The 10209-nt window shown below is 36.8% G+C and overlaps 1 protein-coding gene across 1 annotated transcript in view; it reads left to right on the forward strand.

Moving 5' to 3' along the window:
* PROX1 (prospero homeobox 1) overlaps positions 1–8937 on the forward strand; it is a 49328-nt gene extending 40391 nt beyond the window's left edge. Inside the window, exon 6 of the mRNA XM_017729599.1 lies at positions 3177–8937. Within this exon, the coding sequence (XP_017585088.1) occupies positions 3177–3362 (186 nt within the window). The 3' untranslated portion in view covers positions 3363–8937. The remainder of the gene's footprint in view (positions 1–3176) is intronic.
* The last annotated feature ends 1272 nt before the right edge of the window (positions 8938–10209 follow it).

Genomic DNA, 10209 nt, shown 5'->3' on the forward strand with positions numbered 1-10209 from the left:
CCCAAAGTTTGGCCTGTGACTTTTTCTCTTGGCAGTGAAGTTACATTGACAAAGCATGCAGCAAAATGTGATTTTGTTTTAAATCTGGCTCATGTGGATGCTTCAGCCTGAGACCCACCTAGACTCCCCCTGACCAGACCTCATTGTCTTTCCTCCTGGTGAATGCACAGTGTGATTCTTTGATTGACTGCTGCCACCTGATGCTAAGAAAATGCCCTGGGTTCATACTAGGGATTGTTGGTTCTATTAAAAGCAATGTAGATAGAGTTTATTTGTCACTGAAGCATTTTATGCAGATGTTCCTACTTCAGAGATGTTCAGTCAGTTAGGTGTAAAGATGCGCTGAATAGGTCGCCATCACTTAGGGTCAGGGAAATGCCACCCCCAGACACATAATTAACGTGGCTGACTGATTAATTGCCCACTGAAAAATATAACTACCCATGCATTTAAATATTTATTTTCAGGCTCTGGACTTCACTAGTATTTTCTTATTTAAAAAAAAAACCAAAACAACAAAAACCACTGCAGATACTTTTTCTAGAAAGGAAAAGTGTTGGCTGATGTACCATCCTGTGGGGATTAATCACAATGGAATTCACATTACAACATGCAAAATAACGTGTGTAATCCAATCTGACGTGAAAAATTGCTAATAACATCCCAAAAGGAAAGAGCTATGAATGGCTCTAATACCATAGGAGTTGGGGAGATCTTTGGAAACTCAGCATTTTAAGGTGGATCACACAAAAGAAGAAACAGCTAAAAAGTTGGGTCTCTTCAAAGCCCCCACATTGTTCATTGTTGAGTTTGTTCACTGTTATGTTTGTGGGCTGCTCTCCACAGCCCGTTGCACCAGGTTCAAAAAGGCCTGACCCTGCAGATGTGACTCAGGTACAATAAAGTTGGACCTTAAAAGATAACTCCCAGTCTAAAAAAAAAGCCTGTGTGTCACTACAGGGAGGGAAGGCCTGGGAGCTAGGGACTCAGGGGTTTCCCACTGCCTACTCCCTGGAAAAGCAGCATCCTCTACCTGGAAGACTTTCAAATGCACGAGTAGACATTGAGTGGCAAAGGCCCAGCTTAAAACCTTAAAACTTTAAGCATGTCACTTCTCTGCTTAAAGTTGTCATGTGTGTAACCATGAAGTAGGAGGGAGAGGTATGACTTTGTGCATTTAGACTTCGTGTTTCTCAGGTAGCTGCTTGTAATTGCCTCTTTCCCATCTCCAGCAGCTTGGAAGGGAAGAAAGACATCTAATGTCGGTCCTCTGGAGTGGATACCAAAATCAAAAGGTTTTGTCCTCATGAACTAACATCAGTGCCTACTGCATAAATTTGGTTATCTACTCCTTTTCCTGATTTCTAGTTTCATACAGTCAGAAACTCCTTCCCCTTGGTTAGTGGGCAGCAATACCAAGGGTGATAAATAGCATGTGAGCATTGAACTGCAGGAACAGAAAAACATGTAGATATTCTTCAAGCAATGCAACAATGAAAAAAGCATAGTATCTTCTATAGACATATTACCAAATGCCTGAACAGCTGAGTGGTTATGGGGAGTTTCAAGTAATTTCTTTGGGCTGGCGTGAGTAAAACATAACAGTTAATTTCTTCTCTGTTAATTATTGCTGGAGTAGACCATCTGTAAAGATGTGTCTTTCTGTGCAGCCTTTTGAATGAAAAATTTTGAGAGAAAAAAAAAAGTGTGGGGGCTGGATTTCACTCTGAGAGGTAGACAGAGGACTTCTCTGGTGCTTCTGGAAGCAGAGTTTGTCAGCTGGTGTCAGGGGGAGCTGATCTCATGCTTATCTGATGGCAGAACGTGGCTATCAAACTGCTGGTGTTTCCCTAACAATGATAGGTGAGCGAGGCTCCAGAGCTCTGTTATATCAGATTGATCACACATTTCCTGACAAGTTTTTGAAAGTGGTTTCTAAAGGGACAAGAAGAAAAGCCTGAAGTAGAGAATAAGGGGCTGTCCCTGATCTGGCAGTGTGACATGAACTCAGTAAATGAGTGAGAGCTGCCCAAGTGTCTTGGCTACGGGAATGGTTCAAGTGGCTCCTAGTGCAGGTCGGAGAACTCCTCTTGCTGGAGGGGACAAAGAATAGCAGTGAGGGAATACTTGCTATTATAAGCATGCTGGCTACTGGCTGGCCGTGTATTAGCAGTTTTAGAGCTGTGAAGCCACATTTCCGTAATAAAAGTGGAAAATAATACCTTTATGGAGATTACCTGAACCTTGCAACTGCCCTGCAGTTCATTAGAATGGTTGCTTTTGAGTCATTTAAGGCAAAGGGTGAGAAGGTGGTGCTGGTGGCCGAGACAACTGCTTAGAATGAATTACTAAAGTTTGGAGGTAACTGGTTTTTAACATTCACCCATTGTTCAGGAGCTTCTGAGAGAGGCACATGCCTGCTAGCTGGGTGTTTGACTCACTTGTGAAGTGACAGTGACGTGTAGAAACCACGAATGAGTTTAAAGCATCCCAGCTCAGTAGCCACTTGGAGCACAGTGCACCCATTGAAGAGGTTAGGGTGGTATTTGGGTGCTCCTGAAAAAGAAGGAAAGACTGCAATGTCTCCTGAGAAAGCCATCCTATGGGGTTCTTGTGCATAGCAGCCACAGAAGCAAGCCACTAGCTGAAGGTTTTCCTGCTTGATTGGTTTTAAACTACAAACAACATTCAGAGATACCCGGTTTCTTTGACAGCTTTCAGCACAGGTTGTGACCAAAGTCAAGCACAAAGGTACAAAGGGCTTTCTGTGCATGCATAACTTTCATATTCTCACATGGAGAGGAGAACATGGCCATAAATGCATGGGTAAAGTATCAAGCAGAGTTTTCTTTCCTTAAAGACAATTGTGCTTGTTTCCCCTCCTGCTAATTATAGCCTATAAATCCCCCTACTCTCCCAACTCAGGCAGTAACATTTTGTTACCTACATTCTGTCAGAAGACTTTACAAAGATCTCTAACACATGTTATAAAAGTTATTGCTATAGTACTATATATAACAGCTTTGCATAAGAGAATAGAGGGCTGCCACATTTAGAAAATGCAGGTGCTATGTAAGCCCCTTTCTGAAAGAAAGAACTTAGCTCAGTTTCCTTTGAAGAACCAGAGACTTGAAATTGAAAACTGTATTAATGCCATTGTCTCCTTGTATCAGCAGGTTCCAGAGAGATTCCTGGAAGTGGCTCAGATCACGTTACGGGAGTTTTTCAATGCCATTATCGCAGGCAAAGATGTTGATCCTTCCTGGAAGAAGGCCATATACAAGGTCATCTGTAAGCTGGACAGTGAGGTCCCTGAGATTTTCAAATCCCCAAACTGCCTACAAGAGCTTCTTCATGAGTAGAGAGTTCAGCAGCTATTTATGAATGTATGAAAGTAGCAGTCCCCTTCTGATGCCCAAGTCATGTGTGTCTCTATTTTAATTTCATATATATGTGTATCGCATACATATATATATGTATATGGAATTAGACTGATCCCTTCTGGATTTTTTTCGTTCAGTTCCAAGGGGATGGTTATTTTACTTCAGCCTTTGGTTTACTTTTGCCCGAGACCCTTAACATTTGAAGAATCAACTGGGTTAATTTTCAGGGAGAAGAGTTTGGAAGCGTGTAAAAGCCTGTCTTAGCAAGTTAGGGCATTATGTTTAAAAATGCTTTGTCAGATTTATTGCTTGCTGCAAAGTGGCATTTTGTCTTAGTGAGACTAATGTCATGGCACAATACTACAGACAATGAAGTTTATATTATGTTTATACTGCTAAAGGTCTGAACTCTGTGGAGTCACTTCATAAGCTTCGAGCTTTTTTATTTGTATTTATATACTTTTTAATCAATACCTAGATTTTGTTTCATACTTTAAAAAATACAACATCTATTTTAGGTACTCACTTCAAGAAGTGACACCCAAAAAAGCAAACCCTATTCTTCATGTTTTCCTTACAGAAACGACAGATACCCTGCACCAGTAACCAACATGCCAGGTTGTTGTTTGTCTAAATTGCAGCAAGAGATGTTTGCACAAATCAAATACTGTTCTTGCAGGGTTAGGCCAGTAATTCATGCACAGTATTGTATCAACCACACTAATTTTGGAATATGGTCAGCTTACTAAAGCGGAAGCATTTCACTCTCCATAGAGTAAAAATGAAACCTTCAGCGTCGTATATTGCCATGTCTTGGTCTTACTTTAAGTGGCATTAGTCCCTAAAATTTATTCTTTTCTCAGTCCATTCTACCCCCCAAGATCCCCTTTCCAGCATACAAAGTTTTCTGTCCATATTCAACATCTGTCCTGAAAAGCACTTTTTGAATGATCTTAGGTATAGTAGAAGAGTCTTCACCTCACACTGCTGAGGCAAAGGAAAGAAAAAAAAAAAAAAGCTTGTTTGTAGCTGTAAAATGTAATTAGTCTTGTCCCAATCAGAAGAATAAAAATTGCATTTTCATAAAAATCTAATCAAGCATAATACAAAAATCACAGTGTCCTCCTGGCTATGCAGGGTTCAGATAGCCAAATTGGATTTTTAAAATTACAGTAAGTGCAGCTTTAAAAAAAAAAAAAATTTAAAAAATCTGTTTGAGCAGTGTGGCTGCACTTGTCTTCTGAAGCTGGAGCTAGTGTTGACCAAAACCTGAGCTACAGTGTAAAGTCCCTGATGGATCTGGGTTTGCCTGAATGCTACACCACGATATGACAGAGGGAAAGAAAGCTAGCTGCTAGTTCTTGTGCTTTCTTCAGTGGCTCTCCTTTTCTCATGTTTTCAGAAAGAAATTGTCTCCAGAAGTTTGGGGGAAGGTTGAATATGCTATGGCACACTGTATTTGTCATTTTCTTTGTCGTCTTTTGTACGGATGCAGTAAGAATTTATTGTTATCATCAATAGTATTTTCCCCTACATAATTCAATCTAAATCTAGAGGAAGTTCCTAATTAGCCATGAATTATATTTAGACCATTGAGGATATTGGTATCTTCTTTATTTTAAAATTACATTTTGACTTTGGAGAGTGAAAGTTTACCCATGTGACTAAAGAGCTGACCTGATCATTGCAATTTCACTTCATTTACAAATACTGCTGATAGACAGAAATGTATGAAAGCAATTATTGTTAGCAGAAAGCCTTAAAAACCTGCTGACTTCAAATTAAACAGCACAATCCTCCGATTCCCTGTCATTCTTTTCAAGCACTGGCAGTATCTGTGGAGTATAGGCAATGCAGACAATAGCATGGGATGAAGTGCCAACATTTTCACTATGCATTAAAAGCAAAACAAATCTTGATCTTAGACTCCCTGAGAGTACCTAATACTGTACGTATCCTTACAGTAGACAGGATTTATTTTTTTCTTTCTTTTGTTTTCTTACTTTTTTATTTCATTTTATTTTGTTTTCGTTATCTCATTTTTCCTTCTTTTTTTTTTTTTTCCTCTGTGTGTGCATGATTTGGTAAATATTACACTTCATAAAGATGTAACTCCAATGAATTCTGAGTAAGAAAGGACGAAAATTGTGTTCATGCACTTTTTTTGATTTATGGGAAGAAGTGGCATAAAATGCTCAAGTTTTGATACAGTAAGTTCATCATTGGCATACCATCAGATGCAAAATATAACTTTGCATTGTCACCTTGGACATAAGAAAGCAAAGCCATACTTTAGTCATACTATGTGGACATACTACTAGCTACCATCTCAATCTGTGATTTTACCGTTGCTTTATATTACTATTATTATTATTCTATTATTATTATTATATTATTAATATTATTATTATTTGGCTGCAATGGGATTCACATAATCTAAATAAGTGAAATTGTGTACTCAACACTTGATGTTGTTGCATTTATTTATTTATTTATGGGTAGTATAATCTCAATAGTAAATGAGGCATAGGAATTAGGAATAGAAATTTCATCTTAAAAGCAAAATAAAAACCGCCTTGGTCTGGAAAAGGAAATAATGATAATTTGATCATTTCAGTTATGTGATTTTTCTGCATTTTATAGCCATATTGCCTTTGTGCCTCCCAATTCACCTAAAATTACAAATACATGGCATAGCTTGTACTAAATTCTAAGTAGAATCCAATCCAGTTTCTTTTAAATTATCTCAATATTGTTTCACTAAAAATGGCTAAAAGGCAGGAGGCTACTTTTATTGTAATGAGAAGTTTACATAGGAAAAGAATTTCAAAATCCATGTAGAAACCCCATCTTGCCATTCATTTACTGCTAATTCAGATTTATTTCTGCATATAAACTTGAGGTTATAGTCTGTGCCTAGACCTTAAATGCACCAGCGGAAGGATAAAAAAAAGTCCTTCAAAATACCAGTTTTTCCCCCACAAGTACAATTGTTCTTGTGCCTTCTGTGGCTTACAATTTTCATCTTTTAAACTTTATTTTTCAATTACTACAGCTGCAATAAACACTGACTTTTTTTTTTTTTTTGGCTGTTTGACATAATGTTGATAGCTATGCATATTTTGTGTCTTTTTAAAAATTAAAAAAATAAAAAAAACAAAGCAGGAGAATACGTTTTTGAAGAAGAGAATTTTTAGAACAGTTTGATAACGCAAATTATTTTTTCTCAATTGTTTGAGCAGCATTCGAGTTTTGAAAATTCTTGTAGAAGCCAATTTTTTGTAACTGTGGTGCAAATCTTGTGTTTTCTTAGCCTGATGAAAAGTAGTATAGAAGCAATATTTCATACGTGGCATATGTGCATATACAGATACGTATGTGGTCACACACACAGGACAACATGTGTGGGCATATGTATGTATATTTACACAAAAACACACACACACACACAAAAGATGCGTATGAAGTGAAAAGCTTACCTTTTTCCTATCTAGATTAAGAACCTATTTTAGACATTTGTTATGTTTTGTGAAAAGAATGTTCTATTTGAAACTACAAAACATTTAATTCTTACTGTATCTCTGGTTGTTTAATGGGAACGTTTCACATTTAATGGTAAACACGTGGAAGATGTTAGAATGTAGTAATTATTTAAGGAAGTGTTCACCCATGTATTCCTGAGGTTTGCTTTGTGCCTCTGAGTATTATTTAATTAAAGTGTTTTAAGTTTGCAGAATCTTTGTTACTGTACCAGGTATGTGGGTGAACATTGAAAATCGAGGGGAACTTTTATAAAGCAATGTAAATATTCAACCTTACTGCTGTTCTTGCATAAAGACATAAGATTTTAATAACTACATTCTGAAAACATCTGTTGAATTTATAAGAAACACTACAGTAACTGTGTAGATAGTTGAAAGCATTCTTGAAAATCCAGCTCTCTACTTTTAAAAGTTAAGTCTCTTTCATCAGATGTCAAGGGAATGGGTAATACAGTTTCTGTAAAATTGCAGAATTTTTTTCTATGTATATGAAGTCAGTTAATAGAAAAATGTTTTTTTTCCACAGGTTAATATTAATTAAGAAATAAAGGTGAAGATTTTGTGGCTTTAAAGATAGGATTTTCACCAGCAGCATTGAAAGATTATACATTAATATATATACAGAAAGATATATATATATATATTAAAAATGGAAAGTGGTTTACAAAACCCCCAAAATGAGCACTGTACATGAGAAGTGAAAGCAAAAACTATATTTACCATGTGTATTATATAGCAATCATTGGTGTTAATAGTGCAAATGTTTCCTTCTGGTACCAACTCTGTGTTTGAAAATTCCAATACGCATTGTTTTCAAAAAGCTCCCCTTAAGGAATGTAACTGGTTTATATGAGTAAGCAGTTACTGTATTGCACTTAAATGTTCTGTTGAAGGAAATGCAATTTTGTTTTCTGTAGAACTGTTGGTTGTAAACCATCTATAAACTGAAGCTAAAAATGCTCATATTTAGAGCTGGGATGAAAACTGGTATTTAACCTTTGTATCTTCTTAGAAATATCCTTTTTAGTGTATGAAAGGTGGTGGCACTATGACTTTATTCAGTCTTTTCATCTGAGCCACAGTCACCTCTCTCCCAAAGCAGCCACCTTCCAAATGCACAAATACTGGGATATGTAGAAACAAATCTAGAAGAAACAGTGAGCTTACATTTTTCTCTAAAATCCATACCTTCTGCATTAATTGTACCACTCGAGTGAGATAGCAGACAAACACAATACCCATCTCATTACCATATAACGTGTAAGAGTCAGAAACTAAAGAAAAAGGAAAGAAAAAGCCTCTTTAGGTTGGTTTTAATGCTGCCCAGAAGAGTCAAAGGTTAAGGTTTAAACTGATATTGTCCCAGCCATTACTCATATGTATATAGTTACAAAAGTGACAAAACACTGCCTTTATATTATTTAGCAATATGTTGTAAATAGCATTATTAAGCTCTTTTTTTTGTAATAAAGACCCTTTAATTTGAAGATAGTACAATAACTGAACTGATAAAGTCAATTTTTGATTTTTTTTTATTTTATTTTTTAGCTAGAGGCAATTTCAACTGTGGATTTTTTTGTTGTTGTCTATTGTTCTGAAGACTTTGCATAATTTATTGGTTTAATTTATCCTAATTTATTTGATGAAGGTGTACAATTTTGTATTACCAAGGATGTACTGTAATATTAATTGATGACAAGATAAAACAATAAGACTCCCCTGTCCGTTTGGAAAAAAAAGGTGCAGTAGACAATTGATTGAAAAAAAGTTACAATTCTAGCTTGGCAGCTACTAAATTTAAGATAAACACAGGAAAAATGTTTGGGGGGGGTGGATTTTATTTTGTGTGTTTAAAGCTTTTGTATACTCTCCAGACTTTTACCTTTTTGCTTTGTACCACTTAAAGGATACAGTAGTTCAATTGCCTTGTGTGCCTTCCATCTTCTCTAAACTGAATGTATGTGCAGTATATATGCAAGCTTGTGCAAAATAAAATATAAATTACAAGCTCATTGCCATTGTTTACATTTATTTCCAAGAGTTTATTTTTAACACTGTAGTCCTCTGAAGGTTTTCTTTTCCCCTTAGTTCAAATTATTTATTAATGAAACTACCAGCCCTCTTGCAAAATGGATAGAATGATTTATGGCCGCGGTGTCCTACCTCCAGCACAGCGCCAGTTAAGATAATGAATGTTATTTTGCAATAGTCTATCTGACAAGGAATAACTCCCTGGAAGAGACCTGTTATGTCTAAAGCATAGACAGCCCTTTAAATTAAATGTAGCCAATGTGAGCTAGAAAGTACTTTTGTTTATACTGCTTAATCATTTCCTGGGTATACCTGCCATGCTGGTGTCCTGCAACAGGGAGTTCCTCAAGCTGGATGAATGCAAGGATAGTGCTTCTTGAGCTGTGGTGGTTCACATTTGGTTCACATTTGTAACCCTTACCAGTTTGACCTTGTTAATGGTAGTGACTAGATACCATTCTCCTTTTTTCATTGCAGTCCGTCACTCATGGAACACTTCTGTTTGAAGCTGTGTATTCACCAGCACTGTCTAGAACTACTCTGTTCCTACACAATTCCTCAAAATGTATTTGTTTATGACTTTTCTTCTGCTCCTTGCTGTGCCTGCTGTTTCATATGTATCTTAAAATTTTGGGGTTGGACCTTTTGATTTACATGATTGTCTGTGTTTCAGATATGAAAGGTCTCTTTTTGGCTTAGAATTGGTGCAGATGGCAGTAAGACTGTAGCTTATTTAGATCACAAAATCCTGCAAGACTTTTCTGATTTTGAAGGAGAAGCACATTAAAAATATGTTTTGATTTGAGGTCATTTATTTTCAGAATCTTCCCTGATTCAGCCTCAGGACACTGTAGAGCTGAGCTGGATCCTGAATCCGGCTTTACTTCACTGTAACAACCAAATAAACACTTCGTATCTGCAACAGCAGTTAAAACTCCATGTGCTTTTAGACAACTGGAGTTGCATTTGTTGGGCCACATCAACACCATTTGTAAAGGAGGTCTGTGGAAGGTTGTGAAGTTACATTTACATAACTAATACTCATTTAAGTGTGAGATCTTCTCTGGTTTTACTGCAAACAAATTGCCTCTCCTAGTTCATGTCTATCCACTTTACCAAACCAACCTGCTAAAACAATTTTTATGCTAGTTATCAAGAGTTAACTAGATGAGGGAGAGGGATATCATCCTCAGGTACCCAGTTAATGGACCAAAGAATACGAGCTGCGTGGGTAATTGCCAGCTCACTCTGTG

Source organism: Corvus brachyrhynchos, unplaced genomic scaffold (genome assembly GCF_000691975.1).
Source record: "Corvus brachyrhynchos isolate BGI_N302 unplaced genomic scaffold, ASM69197v1 scaffold101, whole genome shotgun sequence".
NCBI lineage: Eukaryota > Metazoa > Chordata > Aves > Passeriformes > Corvidae > Corvus > Corvus brachyrhynchos.